We start from the raw sequence: 25,418 nt of genomic DNA, 5'->3' as shown, positions 1-25,418 counted from the left end.
ACAGTCTGGTATGGGGACACTAATTCTCCTGAGTGTAAAGCCCTCCAAAAGGTTGTGGACACAGAGCAGGATATCAAAGGAAAAACCCTCCCCCCTAACAAGAACATCTACTGGGGACGTTGCCATTGGAGAGCAGCAACAATCATCAAGGATCCACACCACCCAACACATGCTCTGTTCTCGCTGTTGCCATCAGGAAAGAGGTACCCACCACCAGGTTCATTAACAGCTGCTCCCCCTCCAACATTAGACTCCTCAACAACAAACTCAATCAGGGACTCACTTAAGGACTCTTATTTTTGCACTTGATTTTCTTTTATTCTCTCGGTATTGCACAGTGTTTGTTAACATTCGTTATTTGCTTACATGTCTACGCGGTGTAGTTTTTTTTGCACTACCAATAATTGGTAATTCTGCCATGCTTGCAGGAAAAAAAATCTTAGGGTTGTATGCGATGTATGTACTCTGACAATAAATCTGAAATCTAAACGAGCTGCTTGTTGGAATTATGGAAATGGATACAATCATGATGTTCAAAAGACATTTACACAGATACATGTTCAAAGGATATAGACAAATGCAGACAAATGAGACAAGGCCAGATTCCCAACTCGGTGGACATGGACGAATTGGGCTGAAGGGCCTCTTCGATGGAGCATGACTTTGATCAAGTTTCTCAATGCCAACATAAAATAACACTCAAAAACTTGACTGAAGTATACTACATTTTCTCCATAATTCAAGATCCAGACTCAGTAACTAATGACATTTACTATTCTTTCCTCCAAGGTTGCAGATAACGAAAAAAATGAAAAGAAAAACTAAGTAAAAAAAATGAAAAACAGCAAACGTATTACAATTTCCACACTGCCGAGTGATATCTTGTCTTTACCATGCAAGCATTGTATGAACGATAACATAATGATGACTTGACTTGATGGTGCTAAAATGAAGGTGTCGTCTATAAATCAGAATTGACTAAATCAATCTGATAGTTGTGACCCTTGGATTTGGCCTTTTAATCCAAGTATCCATTCTTCAAAAGGCACTGTATTACCAACTCATTCAAGATGATAATCTGTCTTACCAATAGCCAACTTCTATCACTCATTTTCATACAAAACATTTTTTTCTCATTAGATCTTTGTAAATAATTAATCAAATTCCAAATTTGGAGAACTACGTAAATAAATGGCCGAAACATCCAACTGTCAAAGTTGCAGAAGGAAATCTTAAAGATACTTAAAATCCACAAGAGGATGTTATCATTCATCATACACTTTGCTTCCTTTCCATGAACTCAAAAAAAATAGAACAGACATCTGCTTGAATAACAGTAACACACCTGAATCTCTGTGCCTGATGGTGCAAAGGTCCTGGAAACCGCCTTGCTGGTGAATGGTACAGCTGTGCCAGCAGGGATGCATTTGTTTTCTGGTTAGGATTGGCTGCAAGTTTTACCGTAATTGGCTCAACAGCACCTGGTGGCTTATGCCCATTCAGATTGTTAATAGCTTCATCAGCTTCAGATTTCCTGTCAAAACGAATAAAAGCCACTCCTCTGGACATACCTGGAAACAGACAATTGATCACTGAAATAATAAAATTGCCAATAATCTACTCAGGCTCAGTCCATTGGTGTGTACTAAATATATAATTTAGCAATATGTTTAAAAAATACCTTGCAGTGGACTAAAATTGAAATTACTGATTAAAAAAAACCACATGCACATACTTGGAACCGCATTAGCAATTAAGTAAATAGCATTTATCACAGAAGATCACAAGCAGACAGAATTAATCATTTCAACAATTGAAATGTCAAAGATACAAATTTAGGAACATGGCACAGAACTTAACCAATGACATATTTCTATTGAATTACTGTTGTATCTCTGAACATAGGATGTCAGGTGAGTGATGATTTATTCAATAGTTGCCTGGACATGAGAGTAACCATTTCTCCTCTTTCTGACTCACACGAATCATTGTAAACTAATCGCATCAAATTTAACATTTTTCATCATTATGCACCCATAACAATGGATATTCAGTTAAAATAACTCCCAATTAGGGTAAATTTTAAAAGAAAAGTAACATATCTTTTAATTAACCAAAAATATTTTTTCAAGCAGACTGCACTGCTGCCCCTTCCTTACCCTTTAAAATTTCACGAGATTTGATTAGAGGCCAATTTCAGATTTTGTGAATTTTAACATCTGGGACTCAACCAAATATCCAGAAGTTATAAATATGACCAAAAAGCATTTTGGAATTTAGAATTTTAGAATATTTCTAAATACTTAGTATTGAACAAAATATAAAAGTTATCCACCTGTGACTTGGTCAACAAGAACACGAGACGTAATGATGCGACCATAACGTCCAAATAGCTGCTCTAAATCCTTCTGAGTCATCGTCTTTGGCAGCCCACTCACATATAGGTTTGCATCTTTGATGCTGTCAGAGCTTGGCCGGGCATACGAAACCTTTCAAAGAAATTAAAAACCAATTAAATAACTCACCCATTGCCAGCATTAGTAGTTAACCATAATAACTGTTGTAAAACACAACAAAATTCAAGTACTTATTTGATTTTTTCCCTCAGCAATGTTCCTGTCACAGATGCATCTGGCCATGATAGTATCAGGAGGAGTGACCACAGTCCTTGTTGAGATAAAAGCCCATCTTCAGTGGAAATACAGCAAAATGTTGGGTTGCAGAGATAAGTGCCATACCCCCTACGGTGCTCAAGACGCGCAGGAGACCCCCACGGACCGTTCCTGAGTGCTGCCAATAACATCGCCATCAGAACCTTTGGAAAAAACCAAATTCCTGTACATTTCTACGACATCACCTTCCACAAATTTCCTGTGGGTACACTTCCTACTAGTTGATCTCCAGGGCAGACGACTAGTCCATGCTGAGACTTTCCACGTCTAACGAGCCGTCCACCCAGCTCGCTTCCATGGAAACCCAACACGGCCAGTACAGCTGCCTCCTCACAGAATTTCCCTCCATTCTGTGCCCCCAGTTCAAGGCAGCCATGCCAAAGCATGGTGCCCAACATCACATCGCTACCATTGGCCCTGGACAAACTCAATCTCGCCAAGGAAGAGTTTAGACGCATGGAGGAGCTCAGCATCGTTCCGATAGCCCATGGGCCTCACCCCTCCACGGTGCCAAAGTCCAATGGCAGATGGAGACCCTGTGGCAATTATAGATGCCTCAACGATGCAAGACCGGTACCCAATTCCCCATATCCATGATTTTGCAGTGAACCTCCATGGCACAAAACTTTTCTTTGAAGTCAACCTAATCCTGGGATACCACCAGATCCACATGTACCTGGATGACGTCCAAAATACTGCTATCATCACCCTGTTTGTCCTGTTCAAGTTCCTTCGCATGCCGTTTGGTTTAAAAAAATGCAGCACAAATGTTCCAGTGCCTCATGGATGTGGTCGGCAGAGACTTGTCTTTTCTTTTCATCTACTTCGACGACATCCTGGTAACAAGCAACACACCTGAGGAGCACGTGACACACCTGCCCCAGCTGTTCACTCGATTCGCACAGTTCAGCCTCACCATTAACACGGAGAAGTGCCAGTTTGGCCTCAAAGAAATAGACTTCCTAGGCCACAAGATTACCGAAGATGCCACCACCCCTGTACCCGACAAAGTGGACGTCATACGATGATATTGAAGAGCCTGCAAGAGTTCGTGGGCATGGTAAATTTTTACAACAGATTCATCCCCACAGCAGCCAAGATTATGCACCCTCTCCCCTCTCTTCACTCTAATGTCGGGCTCGATGAAGGAGTTCGCGTGGACAGACAAAGCCCACAATGCTTCCAGACCAAAGAGGCCCTGGCCTATACGATACTAGTCCACCCGTGAATGGATATACCGACAACCCTCACCGTCGACGCGCCCAACACAGCAGTGGGCGCCGTCCTGGAACAGTTCGTTGACGATTCATGGAGACCCCTCGCCTTTTTCATTCACCACCTGCGGCCACCCAAACTGAAACTTATTTGACAGGAAACTACTTGTCCTCTACTTGGCCGCCCACCACTTCCACGACTTCCTGGAAGGGCATCTGTTCACAAGCTGCTTACTCAAAGCCCTGTGACCCATGGTCTGCCTGACAGCAGAGACACTTATCCTATGTCTCTGAATTCACCACTTCTATCCAACATCTATCAGGAAAACACAACATTGTTGCCGACGCACTCTCCAGACCAATGCAATGCACGTTGGCAGTGGCAAACCAGCCCTGCTTCTCACACATGGTTGGCAGGGCAGCCATGGCAAGGATGGCATAGTGGGATCATCTCTTCTGGTCCAGACCGGAAGGGTGCATGCACGCTTGCAGCATGATGCAAGGGCCAGGATGTTAGGGGCAGGACCAGAGACGGGCTTAAAGGCTGCAGTGCAGAATTCAAATTAAAACAGTTGTGATACTCAAGCTCACAGCCTGTTGTCTCAGTCTCTTCACTGCGCTCGATCACAACATGCTACAATGCAATAATTCTTTCCCTTTTTAAAACCTTGTTCTGGATTCATATATTGTCAACTTTTGACTGGCTCCTTCGGCTGTCCTCCAGTATACTGTTCCAGGTAATACAGACAATCTTTTGTATTACTTTCAATGTGATGCTCAAAAGATTTCATGAATGTCAGATATTGTAATGGATCTCCATTAAAAATGGGAATTTCCTTCTTAGGAAAACCTTGTTGCTGTGCTAACATAGCAGAGATTTCATTTTATTTTGGTTTTTTTTTGCGACAAGTTGTCGAGGTGAATGGAGAAAACAGATCTTAAACTGCTGCCATAGGTGTAGGACTTTAACTTGTAAGTGATAGCACTGATGAGAATTCTTGGGTTGTAAGTGATGGCATTGGTGGAGATCCTTGACTTGTTGCTGGTTCTCCAGCAACATGAAGAGACATCAATGGTACCTTGAATATGTGATTACAGATACAATGTTAATCAAAAGATTTATAAAAAATATGTATATTAAACTGCAAGAAAAGGAAAATGAGGAAACAAATGGTAAAACTAAACAAAAATGGGAACAAGATTTAAATATAAAGATAAAAAAGGAAACATGGGAGAAGTTATGCTCTGGAACGATGAGAAATACAATAAATACGAGGCTGCGTATGATACAATATAATTGGTTACACAGACTATACATTACACCGCAAAAGTTAAATAAATGGGACCCAACAGTATCTGATAGATGTTTTCGATGTAAAAAAGAAAGGGGAACAACAATTCATGCAATCTGGACATGTGAGAGAGTAGAAAAATTTTGGGATGATCTCAATCAGATATTAAATAAAATAACAGAAAACAATATACCAAAGAATCCAGAGATCTTTCTCCTAAGTAACATAAAAAATAAAGAATTTGGAATTGACTTGGAAGATGCACAAAAAAGATTTGTCAAGATAGCCCTAGCCGTAGCAAAAAAATGTATTATGTCAACCTGGAAATTGGAAGATAATTTGAAAATACAACAATGGTATATAGAAATGAATAAATGTATTCCATTAGAAAAAATAACATATAGTTTAAGAAATAATATTGAAATATTCGAACAAGTATGGGAGCCTTACATTAAATACAATAGCGAAAACCTACCGGGAACAAACATTACCTAAGTTGATGGAAGGAGAAGAAAAGAAAAGAATGGACTCAGTAGAATTTCTGGTGTATTTTTGTTGAATGACAACATTGTCTAACTGAATTAATGCAACCTAGATTGTATACCTAAAATGGATGAGGGGGGGTGGGGGGTGGGGGGGTGGCTTGGGAGGAGGGAGGGGGGAGGGAGAAAAAGTCACTGTAAATGTGTGGAAAAGAAAAAGTGTATATCATGGCTATTGTGATTTATGGTGTGAAAAATAAAAAATTTAAAAAAAAAAAAAAGAGAGACATCAATGGTTACGTATGATCAACTCTCACATTTGAATTTTTTTGAAATACCCTCCTTTCGGGAAGATCCATATATTGTGCGCTCTGTAGAGATTGAATGTCACTAGCTCTTTCCATAGGTTCGGTCATTGTCATTTGAGCACTAGCAGTGAAACCCGTGGCTCCTTGCTCGAGTAAATATGTTTCTTGTGGCTGCATTACCCATGGCTCTAGAAGGTTAGGTACTAGCCCTTTGGGTATGTCACTTTGAGTGACAAATCTTGTAGAAGCCTGAGCTAATACTTTCACTTTGGCCATATTGAAAGCACGTTGTTCCTCAAGCTCTAGTCTTTTCTTTTCTCTATTCAATCATCTATTTTGTTCTTCACTAGCCATTTGTAACCTTTTAAGTTGCTCTTCTTGCCCCAATCGCTGTTTCTTGATTTCTCGTGCTCACGCTTCCTTCACATCTGGTTGAATGAGCAAGCTGTTGGCCTGGGTGGATATTACATCAGTCATTATGGTAACACTACAAACAATTGTTCTCTTAGAGAGACTTGCACAAAATTAACTAAGAATCAAAAACACAAGGTTTTAACCTTTACACTTAACAACACGAGTCCATCTGGGTTCCAACTCTCACTCAACTCCTGACTTGATTACAGACCTGGTCCAATCACAGACAAGAGCCAAATTCCAGGTGAAATGAAAATAATAGCCCATAACATCCATGAGCACTGCTTAAATTGAAGATGATGAGAATCAGGACAAAAATCTTCCCCTGCTTGAAATCATACCCAGCACAAGGGAAGACAATTGTGGTGATTGAAAGTCAATAATCTCAGCTAAAGGATATATCTGCAGGAGTTCCTCAGAGTAGTTTTCTATGCCCAACCATCCTCAGCTGCTTCGACAATTACCTTTCTTCAAGTGTAAGGCCAGCAGCAGGGATGTTTGCTGGCAACTGTTCAGCACCCATTTATGGATCCTCAGACAATAAAATAGACCATATCCAAATTCGGCAAGGGATGGGCTGATAGGTGGTGAGTAGCATTCATGCCACACAAGTAACAGATGATAATGATATCCAACAAGGGAAAATCCAGCTCCCTCCACTCCATTCTGACATTCATTGGTATGACTATATAATGAGTTGCTGTCTCAAAAAAGCAGCCAACATCATAAAGGACATTCATCACCCTGTTCACAATCTCTCTCACTGCTACGTTCTCTTAAGTCCAACATTAAGTTCATGAGCAGGTTTTATTCAACAGCTATCAAGACCTTGGACCTCCTCTTCCTTCCCTAATTCTAAACTACTCCAGGATCACAAAAAAAATTTGGCTGCACTACTGAAATTTTACTTTATTTCTTGCAATAACCTCACTGAATACTTATTATCTGCCCTTCCATATTTATTATTGCTTTTACACCAATGAGCCGATTGTGGACTTTGGGAAGGGAAAACCAGAGGTCATTAGAGGAATCAAAGGTGCAGTGGCTGAGCAAATTTAATTTCTTGGGAGTCAACATCTTGAAGGACCTTTCTTGGACCTAACACAAGAATGTCACAGTGAAAAAAACATGTCAGTGCCTCTACTTCCTTAGGCGTTTGTGGGGGATTTGGTATGACATCAAAAACCTTCTGTAGATGGGTAATGGAAAGTGTGTTGACCAACTGCATCTAGTCCAGTGGTCTAGCGGCACTAATACCTCTGAGTGGAAAGCCCTACAAAAGGTAGTGGACACAGTCCAGTACATCACAGGTAAAATTCTCCCCCCCATCAAGAAAATCTACATGGAATGCTGGAGAGCAGCAGCAATCATTAAGGATCGACAGCACGCAGGACATGCTCTGTTCTCACTGCTGCCATCAAGAAAGAAGTATAGATGTCACAAGACTCATACCACCAAATTCAGGAATAGCTGTTATCCCTCCACCATCAGACTCCAAAACAATAAACTCAGAGACTCACTTAAAGCCTTTTACTTTGCACATTATTTCTTACTGAATATTTATTTTCTGTATTGCAATTTACATATTTCTTTGCTTACATTTCTCTCTTTTGTATATGCATCTTATCTCGAGTAGTTTTTTACACTACTGACAAGTAGAAATTCTTCCTGGCAGAATTCTGCTAGGAAAATGAATCTCAGGGTTATGTTCTACGTCATGTATGTAATCTGACAATAAAGTTTGAACTGAACTCAACTTCTGTCCTGGCACATTGTGAATATTATGATACACTCCCCTTGCCTAAATGAGCAGTTTCAACAATACTCAAGAAGCTTGATACCAGAGGACATTCAGCCCACCTGATAGGTACCTCATTAATTCACTCCACCACCGTAGCAGCAGTTTATATCATCTACAGGTTGTATTGCAATAATTTAAGAGACTCCTTAGCCAGCACTTTCCAAGAAGGCTGCTCACTACCACCTCTCAATGACAATTAGGAATGGGCAATTAAATGCTGGCTCAGCCTGTAAAACCCACATCCCTTGAATGAAAATAACAATGTGAAAAACTTGCATGTTTACGTGATGAGTGGAAAATCGAACTTCATCCCAAGCTTGGGCTTTACTGGGAGACAACATTTTTAGCTAGGTAACTATTATTTCCAACATAATTACTAATATGAGCAATGGGATATCAAATAAGAAGCAAGTTTTCCTTTGGGTTATTAGTACTAATACTTTAAATAAAGCAAAGTACCTGTACAATGAACATTAAGAAATTAATTAAAAAAAACACTGATGTTGGAATTTTAAATGAATACAGAGCAAGTCAGTCACTGTCGACAGAAAGAGAAAAAAAAAGATAATAATTCTGGTCAGATATCCTTCATCAGCATTAGAAATGAAAGATAAAAAGGTAAATGTTAACATGCAGTGAAAGTAGTGGTAAGAATAATAGGACAGAAGGAATAGTTGTTATAGGGTGAGACCATGTCAAATGGGGTAGCTAGAAACTGATCATGCTTCTTTACCTGTTTAATGTGTTGCTGGCAGCAGGCCATTGGGAAATATCTAACAGGTTAGACAACAGATGGCCAAACCTTTTTGGTTGTAGGCAACATACAGAAAAATACAAGGAGTTACAGGACAAACAATATTAAGCCCAGCAGTTTTTAACCACACTGCAAGAAAAACAGTGTGTTTAGACCAGAAATCCCCAGTTCCATCTAAAATCCAGTTTCTTTCAAAATAACTATGATACCACTGAACAGTTTAACTGTTGACATTGCAGTAGTTTATTGATGTCCTCACATATTACTCAGCATTTCTGTATCTGCTGCTCTTGAATTTAATTTAAATGAATACAATAAAACTCTAAAACTCGCATTGAAAAAGCAGTGCAAAATAAGAACAGGAGAAAAGATCAAGAAAGGGACAAGGCAGACTCCAACATTCCTCCACAACTCTCAGTGAATACAGTTCATGGCCCAAGTGTCCACTTTAAAGATTATGATGAAATGTGTAAATATGTAGATAGGCTATGAAAGATAGATTCCTTGCAAATCAAATAAACACATTTCCCCTCGACTTTTGTGAAAAAGTATTCATTTTTCCACCATGTTTGAAATTTTCAGCACTCTTGCTATTTTCCCATATTTTCAGTTCTGCCACGTTTAATCAACTGAGGTAAACAACTATTTCTAAATGGAGGTAATTTTTTAAAAATGAGGTAAACATTTTCATAAGTATTGCAACAGTCAGTCAGGTATTGTTCAAAATGGCAGCGACATCCAGTGCAATTTATTGTTAAACTATGTTCTAACAGGTTATATTCCATTTTAAAAAATCTATTCTGGACATTTAAAAATGGGGAATGGGCTGTAGTTTGGCCACCTCTGGATTAGGCAGTACTAATGGAGACAGAAACACTGAACTAATATCACAGATGAACAGCAGAAATAGCTAGTTTTGATGCAGTGTTATCTGAAGTTGGAGAAATCAGTAGGGTTGAGTATGCTCAAAAAGAAAATAGGTTGTACACAGACTATATATTACACCTCAAAAGTTAAATAAATGGGACCCAACAGTATCTGATAGATGTTTTCGATGTAAAAAAGAAATGGGAACAACAATTCATGCAATCTGGACATGTGAGAGAGTAGAAAAATTTTGGGAAGATCTCAATCAGATATTAAATAAAATAACAGAAAACAATATACCAAAGAATCCAGAGATCTTTCTCCCAAGTAACATAAAAAACAAAGAATTTGGAATTGATTTGGAGGATGCACAAAAAAGATTTGTTAAGATAGCCCTAGCCGTAGCAAAAAAATGTATTATGTCAACCTGGAAATTGGAAGATAATTTGAAAATACAACAATGGTATATAGAAATGAATAAATGTATTCCATTAGAAAAAATAACATATAGTTTAAGAAATAATAGTGAAATATTCGAACAAATATGGGAGCCTTACATTAAATACAATAGCGAAAACCTACCGGGGACAAACATTACCTAAGTTGATGGAAGGAGAAGGAAAGAAAAGAATGGACTCAGTAGAATTTCTGGTGTATTTTTGTTGAATGACAACATTGTCTGACTGGTTTAATGCAACCTAGATTGTATACCTAAAATGGATGAGAGGGGGGGGGGGGGGGGGGAGAAAAAGTCACTGTATATGTGTGAAAAAGAAAAAGTGTATATCATGGCTAATGTGATTTATGGTGTGAAAAATAAAAAATTTAAAAAAAAAGCTTGAATTGTATATTGGTAATATAACAGTGCAGGAGGCTATAGACATCGATCAGAGTGAGAGTGAGATGGAATATTAAAAAGGCAGATTGAACATCAGTACTCCAAAGAAATGACCTTGTCTATGGCTGATTTCTCCAATATAAAGGAGACTATATTTAACATTGATTGCAATACACTTGTTTGAAAGAAATACAAGTGAATGGCTACTTTCCTTGAAAAAACTGTTTAGTCACTGAATGGTCAGAAAAGATGAAAGGTCACATGAAGCATCTTCTGCAGTTACCTAGAAAGATATCAGAAGACGGGGAAAGGTTGGTGAGAGAGCAAAAATCATGATGGGAATGATCACTTTGAAATTTAATAGGCGATGGAGCTGTCAGAAATTACAAATTATTGAAAGTTAAGGAATTTCAAGAAGTTCCATTAGCCTTTCATAATTTCATGAAATTTGACCAGGTCAACTGAGGGGGATTGAGGAGATTCCTTTTCAATTTGACCATCCACAGCAAGTCACTTCCTTCCTACATCTGCTAAAAAAAATACATGCTAGCTCCACTTTTAACCAAAAGGATAATTGAAAACAATATTCAAGCATAGAATAAGGTTAAGCAAGTCCATGTTATTATTCTTACCTTCTTGACCTCTTAGCATTATATTCCACCTCACCTTCAATAAATTTCCCAAATGGAATGGAATTAGCAGAATAAATGGGAAATCAATAACTTCTCTAGAACAAAAGTTGCTCCCATCTCAAGTCACCCAGATACAGTACACACTTGGATGGAGAGTTCCAAATAATTGTTGACACTTTCTGAATGCTTCAACTAAATACCTTTGTGCAAAAGGTGTATCAATCCTCCTCACCACACATGAGAATTCCTCAACACATTGCACATAGCGCAGCTACCTCACAACTCCAGCATCCCACATTCAATTTTGTCCTTGCCTGCTGTCTGTGCATATGCCCCTACCCCCCTCCCCCGTGACCATGCAATCCTCTGGATGTTCCTGTTTCCTTGCACATTCCAAAATTGTGCTGTTTGCTAGGTTAATTAACTGTCCCCATGTGAGTGGCTGGTCAGAGAATCAGAGGGGTTGTTAAAGTGCAATTGTTTTGAGAATAGATTACAGGGAAGCGAGCGAAGGAAATAGAATTGTCCTGAGAGCTGGCTTGAACGATGGTGAATATCAAGGTAATATGGAAGCAATAAAAATGTACATGAGCCCCTAGAAAATACAGACACTCCCCCACCCCCCCCCCCCCACTATTTTGGGAGCTACTGTCTCATTAAAAGATTTAAATATTCACAGAGGCATAAATAAAACATTAAATTCTTACCTTTATAGTTTTTGATTGCAGCCTCAGACCATTGAGCGTATTAATAGCTCTCTCTGCATCTTTAGCGTCCACATAATTCACAAACCCGTATCCAAGGCTGTGCCCTATTTTAAACAGTGTTTGGTCAGCAATATCCTCGTTAATATTTTTTAGCATTATATTTTTACATTCCAGTTCCCATTGAAAGTAATTTATTTAGAACAAAGTTTTGTCAGTTTTGAAAATAACTGCTCAAGTGAACAAGTGCAAAATTAAAGCACTGCTCACTAAAATTTCCTCAAAACCCACGGTTCAATTTTAATAAAACCTGAGCATACTGATCATAAAATACCATTAACAAAAATACAGCAATAATAATGAATGAATAGTAAGAATAGTGATATGTTCAAAAGAAGGACTAACAGAGGAAAGGAGCTCTTTTATTCTGTATTAGAATTTCTAGTAAAAGCTAGTTTGGCTCTCCAATCACCATCAAACAATGGGATCAAATCTAGTTCAATAAAGAGTGCAGGAGGGCATGCTTAGCATCACCAAATCAAGGGATTAACTTGGTGAAGCTACAAAACAGAACTACATGCATTACAAACAACATAAATAGCATGCGAAAGACAGAGCTAAGCAATCCCACAACAAACTGCAGTTCTACCATGTCCAGTTGTGAATTATGATGAACAATTGAATGATTCACTGGAGGTGGCTTCAAATATTTCCATACTCGTTTATGGAAAGTCCAGCACATTAACAAAAAAAAAAGCATTTGCAAAAATCTTCAGCCACAAGTGGCAAGTGGAATATCCAACTTCACCTCCAGTGGTCCCCAGCACGATGACTTCCCGTCTTCAGCATATTTGATTCACACATGATAATCAACCAACAGCTAAAGACATTGGATACAGCAAAGGCTTTGACTTGACAATGTTCTGCAACAGTACTGAAGACATGCTCCAGAACTTGCTGCACCCTTGGCAAAACTGTTGTGCAATCACCCTGATAAAGTGGAAAACTGTCTAGGTATGTTGTGTACCCAAGGAGGGAGACAAACACGATCTAGTAAGATAGTGCTCCATTAGTCATGATGCTGAACCAAGCCATGAAAGACCCCAACAATGAAGACGCTGTTTACATCCGGTACCGCACGGATGGCAGTCTCTTCAATCTGAGGCGCCTGCAAGCTCACACCAAGACACAAGAGAAACTTGTCCGTGAACTATTCTTTGCAGACGATGCCGCTTTAGTTGCCCATTCAGAGCCAGCTCTTCAGCGCTTGACGTCCTGCTTTGCGGAAACTGCCAAAATGTTTGGCCTGGAAGTCAGCCTGAAGAAAACTGAGGTCCTCCATCAGCCAGCTCCCCACCATGATTACCAGCCCCCCCACATCTCCATCGGGCACACAAAACTCAAAACGGTCAACCAGTTTACCTATCTCGGCTGCACCATTTCATCAGATGCAAGGACCGACAATGAGATAGACAACAGACTCGCCAAGGCAAATAGCGCCTTTGGAAGACTACACAAAAGAGTCTGGAAAAACAACCAACTGAAAAACCTCACAAAGATAAGCGTATACAGAGCCGTTGTCATACCCACACTCCTGTTCGGCTCCGAATCATGGGTCCTCTACCGGCACCACCTACGGCTCCTAGAACGCTTCCACCAGCGTTGTCTCCGCTCCATCCTCAACATCCATTGGAGCGCTTACATCCCTAACGTCGAAGTACTCGAGATGGCAGAGGTCGACAGCATCGAGTCCACGCTGCTGAAGATCCAGCTGCGCTGGATGGGTCACGTCTCCAGAATGGAGGACCATCGCCTTCCCAAGATCGTGTTATATGGCGAGCTCTCCACTGGCCACCGTGACAGAGGTGCACCAAAGAAAAGGTACAAGGACTGCCTAAAGAAATCTCTTGGTGCCTGCCACATTGACCACCGCCAGTGGGCTGATATCGCCTCAAACCGTGCATCTTGGTGCCTCACAGTTTGGCGGGCAGCAACCTCCTTTGAAGAAGACCGCAGAGCCTACCTCACTGACAAAAGGCAAAGGAGGAAAAACCCAACACCCATCCCCAACCAACCTATTTTCCCCTGCAACCGCTGCAATCATGTCTGCCTGTCCCGCATCGGACTTGTCAGCCACAAACGAGTCTGCAGCTGACGTGGACTTTTTTATTATCTGCTTGCCTGGATAAGTGCAGCTTCAACCACACTCAATAGATCATAAGAGTTAAAAGCTAAATTATGACACTCGGCCATAGTCTTCTCTACCATTCAAATCATGGCTATGTATTTTTCCTTTCAACCCTATTTTCCAGCCTTCTCCCCATAACCTTTGGTACCCTTACTAATCAAGAACCCATCAATATCTCCTTTAAATCTATTCAATGACTTGGCCTCCACAGAGGTTTGAAACAATGAATTTTCCACAGATTCACCACCATCCTCTGGCTGAAGAAATTTATCATCTCTGTGCTAAAGAGACATACTTTTATTCTAAGGCTGTCTCTTCTGGTGCAAGACTTCCACTACTGGAAACATCTTCTCTATGTCCTCTGGACCCTATCCAAAGACTGAACATCAGTCCTTGGTAATGGGGCCCAAAACTGCTCACAATACTCCAAATGTGCTTGGACCAATGCCTTATAAACCCTGAGCATCACATCTTTGATTTTTTTTATTCAAGAAGCTTGACAGGACATAGGAGCCCACTTTAAAGGTATCTTATTCACAAACATTCACTCACCATCACCAATGAACAACAGCAGCAGCTTGTACTATCAACAGCAGTCATTTTCAATGGGGGCCCTAAAGCCCTCCCAGAGGCCACAGGTCATTTAAATAATAAGCTTTGTTTTCTTTACACCTCTTGGAACACATGTAGTCAGTAGGAGAGAAGAATGTAAGAATCAAAAACTTGACTGCTTCACAGACAAGGGGGCCCATAAATGTTGAGCAGAGTCCTGGGGGGTGGGGGTGGGGAAAGCTTGGGAACACCCCCATCTGGAAACTGCACTCCAGGTCACATATCATCTTAACTTACAAATACGTGGTTGTCTATCCGCAATGCTGCATCAAAATCGTGGAAATGTCTCCCCAACAGCATTACGGTTCACCCACAGTTTTAGCAGTTCAAGAAGGTAGCTCACCATCACCTTCTCAACGGATACTGGGATGGTCAATTAACTGTTGGCTCAGCCTGCCTATAGCCCTTGAATGAGTTTAAAGAAAACATCCAGTCCATATTTTACAGTGTACATTTACTGGAATAATGACAACACTGACGGAACAAAAAACACATTTGTTGTTTCTGATATTCACATAAATAAGCAAAACATAAAATCAATCTTGCTGCCTTTGTCAGTCAGAGTAGAGACTGCAGGAAGGTTGAGTAGAGGCTGCCAGAAGACCATTCAAGAAATGAATAGGAATGGATTAAAAGGGACATAAAATCAGGGGATATACTGTTCCATGTAGCACACACCCGAGGTGATGCTTTTGCCTAGCTACAAGATGTCTTTAAGCATGGAGAGGAACTTGGAAATAAGAGGAAAAATATTTTGCTGTCATCATTCATGAAGGGAATTAATGACATAGGTATGACAAAAAAAATGAGGCTCTCTTGGAAAGGCATGAACAGCTGGGATCCATATTAAAAAGCAGAACCCACAAAGATAAGGATACAGAAAAACCCCGGTTTCCTGCACCTACATGGATCTCAGATGCCGGATATGCAAATTTTCTGGTTGACTGAGACACACACTTACAATGCCTAACTAACATACCTGTATTAAGAATACACTGTTTAAAAGACAAAAGACATTGCAAAATGTGAAGTAATTTGGAAAAAAAAAATCAGTATTTTTATTCCTTAATTATGTAAAGCTCACTTTAATCAGTTAATTCCTCTAACTTGCAAAATTTAAATTCAAACCCCAGTCACTGACACTGTAACAGTAGGTGCTTTTAAGCTGCAGCACCCAGTTAGCCCTCCTGGGACCTAGGTGTGATTAGTGGGGCAAATGTCCCTCCAGCATCTTTTAAGCTGAGGGGAGAATAGCCCCAGTAAATCGCCAACCCAGCGATTTAAGGGGGATCCCGCCCCTGCGAATGACGTGGTAAGTGACGCATCATGCAATCTAGTCTCTCCTGCCCCCCATCCCGTCAGCTATCAGTCACTCTCCCACCAGCCGTCAGTCTCCCTCCCACCATCAATCATGCTCCTCCCCCGCCCCGCACCAGCCAACCCCTTTCCCCTTCCGCGCAGCAGCCGACCCCTCGCCCCTTCCCCATGGCAGCGATAACACTGCCTTGGCCCCACAGGAGTGACCCTCCCTCCTGCCCCCGCGGCAGCGTCCCTTCCCCTGCTCCACGGAAGCCACCTCTCTCTCCCCTCCCGATCATGGCAGGCATTTCACCAGGGATTTCCCTGTGTCACCGGAATAAGCAGGTAGGCCATTTTTGGTTTCAAGCTGCAGGAAGATGTGACCTAGGTGAATGACTGTGACCTAGGTTATTCCTTGAATAACTTCGAGGTAGGGCAGGGACCCGGTTGAATTGGGACGACCCTGAGTGGGTCAGACCCCTTCAACCTGCTGCATGAGTGGGGCACTAACAGGGCAAATTGCCCAGTTAACCCCATTTTACACAGCAGCTTGAAAGGGCCTACCGTTGTGCTAAATGCTGTGCTAACCGTGCCACAGTCATAATTAATTCCCCCCTCCCCCAAGTTTACAGATAAAGCTATACTAATATACTTAATACTAATAAATACTCTTATTAGTCAGTGATAGGGAGACACTTTGGGGAAAACAACCCAGCAGTGAGCAGCATCAGCTGGCTCTTCATCCTGGGCAGCATCATTTTATTTAAACACAACTTTATTGAAACTTTATTCAAACAATTGACTGGGCAGGCAGGACACTCCGTTGGCTAAATGTTTGCTCCTATCTTCATCATTGTTTTGGAGAATATTTACTTTTACAACTCTAAACTTTGATTTAAATATTTATTTATTTTTAAAAATGAATTACAAATTACTTATTTATTCAACTCTTTTCCTGGATAGTTGGGTTGCCAGTGCTTGAAATCCATATACCAGGGATTTTACTGTATTACCTGAGCCATATGCAAATTGACATAAATTCAGGCAGCTGAATGAATGTTTCAAAAATTGGTGTTGGAGATAAGGGTTTTAATTATTGAGGCAATGGCACAATTCCTGGGGAAGAGTGAGCTGCTCCACTGGAATGGGCTTCACTCACATCCTAACGAATCAAATAACAATATGTGGGTGCCTGACTGCCTGTGTAAGGATGCAGAGAATTCTGGTGAGAGGAAATTTACAAACTTTAAAAAAAAAATCAAAGCAACATTGTACATTAGTTAAATGATGTCCAAACGGAGAAATGGAAAAGCTTTCATTGATAATTTAGTAGTCTTTAAGAAAGTGACAATGATAGGATTAGATCCCAAGTGATTTAGTTCATTTTGAAACCAGACTCTTAAATCCAAACAAAAACGACCACAGCTTGAGGTATGGCAATGATTAATCAGCAAATGAAATAAAAAAGAACAGTACACAAGCAATGTATAAGATTTAAGTTTACAATAAATATACCTCATTTTAACGTACAAATCCCAACAGGCTGTGAAAAATGTTGAAGATAGCTTTTTCTTTTAATCTACACTAATAATCTTGCTAAAAATAGCAGCCAGCCTGAGGACTGTTAACATTTCAGAATTCAAAGGAGCACCAAGATTTTGATAAAGCGAAGAGAAAGGAGAACAATTTTGCAAGAAATATAATTTATAGAGATTTGCAAAATGGAAAGGGTTAGTAAAAGTTAAAATTGGTCTCTTGGAGTCTGAAATGGGTTATTTTATTGGGAATAAGGAAATGGTAGAGTAATTCAACAAAATATTTGTGACTATCTTCACGGAGAGCATAGAAAACATCCCAAATAATGGAAAAAACAGGTTTACACTGAAGCAGCTAAAATAAATCAACAATAGTAAAAAGTGTTGGAGAAATTTAGAGTGAAAACCTAGCATGAGATCCCACAATTCTGAAAACAGTAGCTATCAGATAGTGAAAATGTTGGTTTTCATTAACCAAAATTCTGTAAGTGCTAGAATGATTCCCAATGACTAGATGGAATATAGAAAGCACATTCCCACTATTTAAGAGGGAGGAGGGGAAAATGCTACAATCTTGAAAAAAGTAGTAACAGAAGTCATTAAAAAGTGACTGACTGGGCAGCATCAATACAAATTTATGAAATAGATATCATGTTTGATAGACATAGCTGTAACAAGCAGATTAGACAACGGGCACCAATATATATGGTGCCCTTTAAGATTCAAAAAACCTTGTATATAGGGTGCCACTTCACCATGTGGGACTGTGAAGTATTATAATAAATTGGAATGAGATTGGTTCCAAGAAAAAACAAAGTCGGATTAAACATGTTATTTTTGTCTTGGAAAATGCCAAATACCTGTAGTTGGGGGGTCACAAAAATATGGAGACCCAGATATTCACAATTTACACAAATGATTTAGATGATATAAAATTGTGGCAGTGTGGATGCAGGGTTTGTTTTTTGGGTAAAAAAATTATTAGGGAGATGAAGCCTGTACTCAAATTTTGAAGTAGAAAAGATGTTCTCATACAAAATTTCCTTGAGTAGATGCAGAGATCTTACCAGTTAGGGTGTTTTAAACAAATAGTTGTCAATTAAGTGTGGTATTGGGGAGTAATTTCTTCACTGAAGGGATCATGAAGTTTGGAGGATCAGTTACTGATGATATAAAAAGATCTGTGGATATGAATTATATAGGATCCTAATGAGATCATGCTTGGAATATAGTGCACAGGTTCACTCTCCCATGTGATAAAGGGGGAATGCAGGAAAGTGGTGATATAAAAGACCAATAGTGATCTTAATGAAAGGCAAAGGAGTGAACAACTTCCTTGCCTTTTATATTGAAAAGATCATTTGGGAATGTGTCCTTTTAAATAAAGAGACCTTTGTTGGAGCCAGCTCCACTCAAACTTTCAATTCAAGTGAAGTATTATATGAGATTTAGACAGCGTTGTTCATCTTGTCAAGTGTTTGTAGTATTTTCTGTTTTATTTCAGATTTCCAGGACTGCAACACTTGGTTTTATTTGTACAATTAGAATGTGCATTAAACATTTTCTTGATATTTTAAATTTATATTTTATTTACAACACAGAACTGATTCCGGCAATTTGAACCCGTGCTGCCCAATTACATCCAAATTAGCCTACAATCTCTTTCATTTTGGAGGGTGGGAGGATACAGGAGCACCCAGAGTAAACCCTTGCAGACACAGGGAGAACGTACAAGTTCCTTACAGGGAGAACGTACAAGTTCCTTACAGAGAGCACTGGATTTAAATCTGGGTCGCTGGTGCTGTAACTTAATTACACTAACCACTACGCTAACAGTGCTGCTTCTTGTCAAATATTTTTAGAGTTAGTTTTACTTGGCTACTAAGGATTCTATTTGATGATAAGCTGATTAATAGGGATGGATAGATTCTTACTTGACCCATTGCTGGTTGAAAACCAATATGACACTACAAGTGACATAAACCAATTTTTTTTTTTTAAGGTCATCAAGTGGAGTCACAAATACAAAGACAAATTGAGTAGTGAATAAAGAAAATATTGAAACGATTCAAAGAACAACACAGAAATATTTATTGCTCTGTTCTAGGAGCAATACATGTTGATGAGGCACTGCATACATCTCTCCCTTAGTGGGTTTAAATCTTATCGAGGACTGCAAGAGCAGGACTGTGAACGAGAGAAGCATTATAAAAACATTGAGAAACATAGGTGTTTATTTAAATCTCATCAGGCACTGCAAGAGCAGGACTGGGAACGAGAGGAGGAGTTGGGAAACGGGATCTCTCCATTGGCTAATTAACTATACCCAATAAAAGGAAAGCTCAAGTGGCATGGCCATCGTGGATCAGCCAGTGTGCTGGCGGCCCAGTGTAGGAGTGGGAATTTGAGGCATTGGCAAGCAGAGGCTAAAGTAGTAGTGCAGGAGTTGAGGGAAGGAAGACAGGTTTTTCTAACTTGTTCCTATTTTAATAGACAATGGGAATGGCAGCCATGGCAGGGACATGCTCTTCTTGCAGAATTATGGATAATCAGGGAAGCCAAAATGGGGAGAAAATTGAAAATATCCAGATGCAAAGGGTCCTGATGAGAGTCCTTGTGCAGAATAGCCTGAAGGTAAATTTGCATGTGGAGTCAGTGGTAAAGAAGGCAAATACAATGCTGGCATTCATTTCAAGAGGAATAGAAAATAAGAGCAGGTATGTGATGTTAAGGCAATGGTGAGACCTCAGAATACTGTGAACAATTTTAAATAAATTTAGACCTACAGCATGGTAACAGGCCATTTCGGCCCATGAGTCCGTGCCACCTAATTTACACTCAATTAACTACACCCCTGGTATGTTTCAAATGGTGGGTGGTAACCAGAGCCCCCAGGGAAAACCCACACAGACACAGGTGAAAACATACAAACTCCTTAAAACCCTGGTCCCAATCACTGGCGATGTAAAGGCGCTGTGCTAACTGCTACACCAACCACGCTGCTCTTCATTTAAGAAAGAATGTGCTGATGTTGGAGAGAATTCAGAGGAGGATCACAAGGATGATTCTGGGAATGAAAGGGTTATCTTATGAGGAGTGACAGCTTTTGGCCTGTACTTATGGAATTTAGAATGGGGGGGGGGGGAAATCTCATAATTTGAGAGTTGAAAGGCCTGGACAGAGTAGATGTAGAAAGGTAGTTTCCCCTTGGTGGGAGAGTCTAGCATAAGAGGGGATAAATTCAGGATTGAAGAGCATCTGCTTTGTGTGGAGGAACTTCTTTAGCCAGAGGATGGTAAATCTGTGGAATTTGTTGGAACAGGCAGTGTCATTGGGTGTATTTAAGGTAGAGAATGATAGGTTCTTGATTAGCCAAGGCTTCAATGGTTATGGGGAGAAGGCCGGGCAGTGGGGCTGAGTGGGAATATGGATGAGCTCATGATTAAATGGCAGGCCAAGACTCGATAGGATGTATAACCTATTTCTTCTCCTATGTCTTATGGACTTGGGAATATTTTATTGAATAACATTACCTTTGATGAGTGAGCATGTGGATAAGACAAAGGAATAAGTGTTCTAAGTGCCTTTCTGTAAAATTGGATCACATTAATTAAATCTGCTGATTCTGTGAAAGTAGTTTATACAAATATACAGGAGAAACTCAGCAAGTCATATAGTGTCCTTTATGTAGCAAAAATAAAGACATACAACAAACTTCTTCAGCTTGAGTCTTTAATCAAGATATGAGCAAAAAGCAGGCAGGCACCTGAATAAAATGGTGGGGGAGGGGCTGGGGCATGAGCACAAGTCCACAGGCAAGAGATCATATGGGTGGGTAAGAGTAAAAAAGCCATAGTGATGGGGGAGGGGAGGGGATCACAGGAGAATTGATCTGGGAAGTGAAAGGGAGAGAGGACATGCCCACAGCTCCTCCCTCAACACCATTCAGGATCCCAAACAACCCTTCAGAGTGAAGCAACACTTCACCTGTGAATCTGTGGGGGTCATCTACTGTATCTTGTGCTCCCATTGTGACCTTCTCTGCATCAGGGAGACTGGATGCAGACTGGGAGATTGTTTCATTGAGTACCTTCACTCTTTCCCCAGCAATGGCAGGGATCTCCCAGTGGCCACCCCCTTCAAATTCCACGCCCCACTTCTGCACTGACATGTCTGTCCATGGCTTCTGCCTAACTGATGCCACAGTAAATTAGAGAAGCAACACCTAATATTCCGCCTGGGCACTCTCAAACCGGATGGCATTAACATCGACTTTTCTGGTTTCTGTTAGGCCACTCCCCTGTCTCCCCCTCTTTACCATTCCTCTGTTTCCTTTCCTCCATCTCTCCACTCCCCTCCCTCTCTATTCAGAGAACTATGCCCTCCCCTATCACCTCAGAATTTTTATCTTATGCCCTACCACCCATATCCATCTATGACCTTGTGTGTGGGACTGTGCTTGGCCCCATGACCCTCAAGCCACCATTTTATTCATGCGCCTGTCTGTATTTTGCTCATACCTTGATAAAGGGCTCAAGCCTGAAACGTTGGTCACATATATTTATCTTTGCTACATAAAGAGCATTGCGTGACTTGCTAAGTTTCTCCAGCATTTTTGTGTAAACTAGGACACATTAGAATCAGGAATGAACTTGACCACATCTTCTGTTCTTTCCAAATGGTTAAATTTAACAAAAGCCTATCCAGATTCCCATACAAAGTATGGCAAAATGGATAAATTATCCATGATATTTTAAAATAATGTTTTGTCATTGTTTCCTAATTAATTCAGGTCTACACTTTTGCTTCGAATAGTTATAATAATTATGATTTCTTTATAACTTTCAATTTAGATTGCCATCTAAACAGAATTCATGGATTTAGAAGGGCAAAGCCATATTGTGATTTAAATAAGGAAAATGTTGTTTTCTTTATTTATATATATGAGAGAGCTATAACTAAATGTAATTATTTGCTGATCTTTAATGACATACATAAAAGCAGAGCTTATTTTTTTATATTTCGAAAGATAGTAAAGATTAGATTAGAAACAGTAGTCAAAAATTATGGATTTTCTTACAAACGAGAAAGTGCAAGAGATGTTAGAAAACTCCTGCCAGTAACACAGCAGGTAAATAAGTAGTGTTGAATGTTGCAACAGGATAAACAGTCTCAAGTCCATTCAGATCATAAGCTTTCATAATTTGGCAGTTGGATATGTGCAACCATAAGAGAAAATAGGCAGGTCACCTCAACATTTATTGCAAATTTCAATCCTATTTTTAATATAGACATGTAAAGTTACCTCATTAGCAACTTTCCCTTCCCCATGAAAGGAAACTAGAAATCCAATTGCAGATTGCCATTGGAACCCAAATGAAAGGCAGCTAATTCATCAGAAAATTGGGATTGGGTCCTACCTGTCTGCATGGCTCTGTATCACCCACATCGTACATTTACCTATGAATAAACCAAAAGAACATCTGCTCCATAAATGGTTCAACTGTGAATTGCATAAAGATGAGCAAGAATTGGGTGGCCTGGAAGGAGAAGGAGTTAGGAGCTAATATGATGCATTATGGTTGAAGGAAAGTAATTCACATTTGTTAACAATTGCCTGTATTTTTATGCTGCCTCCTGAAATGACCTAGAGAGTAGGTGCTACATATCCCAAAAATGGAAGACAAGATCATGGTCACACCTCTAAATAAGAGCATTGGGGAACTTGGGGAACTTTACTTTAGGTAAAGGACCTAAATGGATACAAGATTTGCAGAATTGTAATTCATTCGTTGGAATTACCATTAAAAAAATGTTGACTGCAGAGAACAATCTGAAAATTAAAATTTCTTCCCAAAATTCTAGTTTTCCTATCTGGACATGGATAATATCAGAGCTCCAGCACTTATTGTATTTATATTTTATAGCTGAACAATAAGGTGCTTTGAGAAACAGATATGGCTTAGAATTAGGATTAAAACAACCAGAAGAATCAAATGGGAGCTCGATTCCATAATTCTGTATTTTTTCAGATTTGCAGCAAGCATGGGAGAATGGGAAATAGTGTTAACTTAAGGCAATTTCATGCCAGGCCTCCATTTGGAGGCTGGCTACAAGCACGGAGGGAAACCTTAAAACTTACCTTTCGTAGAGCAACCCTAAAAGGCTGCTCTTGCATTGCAATCATATAAAGTGGTGCCTCATATTGCACTCCGGATCCGATGGAGGCGGGACGACTGGTGCTATAGTGCTACCCATCATAAATACCAGAACTGTTCCAGCTGCATGGAGGATTATGGGTAGGGAAGACAGCCATTGCTCTGCTGCATTTTGAGCCACAGAGTGACCCTGAAGGCCGAAGTGGCCCGATGAGGCTGTCACAGCCTGCATGGGCCAACCCCTGCTAGCTGACTGCTCCTGCCACCCACCCCCCCCCCCCCCACTGCCCACCATTCCCCGCTGCCCTTTCCTTGAGGGGGTCATGGAGGGAGAGGGGTGAGTGGGGAGATGGGTCGTGGGCTGATGGCGTCATCAGCCCACCCTAACCAGCTGCTTGCTGCAGCTGTACCTTAAAGCCAAGCAGCAGAGCACAGCACACCGCCAATTATCCTTCCCTCGGAGCCTACCACGGCACATTCAGAAAGGTAAGTCTCTAAGCTTAAGGGTGGAGAACCTTCTCCTTTTTAGTCAGGTATTTTCCTTGCTTGAAAGAACCTATAGCTTGCAAAACAATACATAATTTCCTCCCCTCATGCCAGGATGAAAATAAAAAATCCAGGTATTATTTTACTTAGTCAGCACATATGCTAACATAAGAATGAGCTCAACAAGCTGCAACAGTGTTACACAAAATGGATCAAAATATGTTGCTGCGACATTCAAAGACCCAACCATTTCAATTCTGACTCCCTCTCAAGCTCACATGTCTGTCCATGGCCTTTCACACTACCCCACCCTGATCACCATAGCTTGGAGGAACAACACCTCATTTTTTTGTCTGGGCACTCTCCAACTCCAGGGCATGAACATTGAGTTCAATGCATTCCACTAATCAGCTTGCCTTTTCCTCCCTAGTCATTCCAGTTCCTTCTTCCTTTCTCTCTCCGCCTAAAAGGCTCCTCCCAACTTCCTGCAGTCCTCCCTCCCTCCACCCATCATCTCCCACCCTCTTAACCCACTCTTTTTGTTCAGACATCTCTCATGTTCCCCCACACCTTGATGAAGGGCTCACGCCCGAAACGTTGTTGTATCTTTACCTTTGGTACATAAAGGCACTGTTTGACCTGCTGGGCTTCTCCAGCATTTGTGTGTTTTTTCATTTGACCACAGTGTCAACTCCCATAAAAATAATTAACATCTTTTAGCAATTATGGCCTTTCTTTCCTACCTAAGAAGCAGATAATTTCTTGTTTGAACAGAGGGGCTCAACACGTCTTTTGTTGGCTGCTGTCAATATAAAATTCATCAAGCATATTAACCATCACTCTATGTCCTTTTTCTTTAGGAATTCCTCAGAAGAAGAAAGTCTGTTCTTTTTGAAAACCTAACAGTTAATTCCATCAAAACATCTTGAAGTATGAAAGTAGGGTAGCAAATAATATCAAAGTAGAAAAAGTTTCAAGTGCAGTATTTTCATTCATATAATCATATAATCAGCCAACTCCCCACTATGACTACCAGCCCCTCCACATCTCCATCGGGCACACAGAACACAAAACGGTCAACCAGTTTACCTACCCTGGCTGCACCATTTCATCTGATGCAAGGATCGACAACGAGATAGACAACAGACTTGCTAAGGCAAAT

General features: G+C 40.4%; 1 protein-coding gene across 2 annotated transcripts in view; it reads right to left on the bottom strand.

Moving 5' to 3' along the window:
* LOC138758922 (ELAV-like protein 1) overlaps nucleotides 1-25,418 on the bottom strand; it is a 45,429-nt gene that overhangs the window by 4,322 nt on the left and 15,689 nt on the right. For both annotated transcript variants that reach the window (XM_069928542.1, XM_069928543.1), the window contains 3 exons: nucleotides 11,982-12,085; nucleotides 2,336-2,489; nucleotides 1,346-1,571 (listed from right to left, as the gene is read on the bottom strand). In XM_069928542.1, the coding sequence (XP_069784643.1) occupies nucleotides 1,346-1,571; nucleotides 2,336-2,489; nucleotides 11,982-12,085 (484 nt within the window). The remainder of the gene's footprint in view (nucleotides 1-1,345; nucleotides 1,572-2,335; nucleotides 2,490-11,981; nucleotides 12,086-25,418) is intronic.

This window comes from Narcine bancroftii, chromosome 3 (genome assembly GCF_036971445.1).
Source record: "Narcine bancroftii isolate sNarBan1 chromosome 3, sNarBan1.hap1, whole genome shotgun sequence".
Taxonomy (NCBI): Eukaryota; Metazoa; Chordata; class Chondrichthyes; order Torpediniformes; family Narcinidae; genus Narcine; species Narcine bancroftii.
This window is presented reverse-complemented; position numbering and strand designations above follow the sequence as displayed.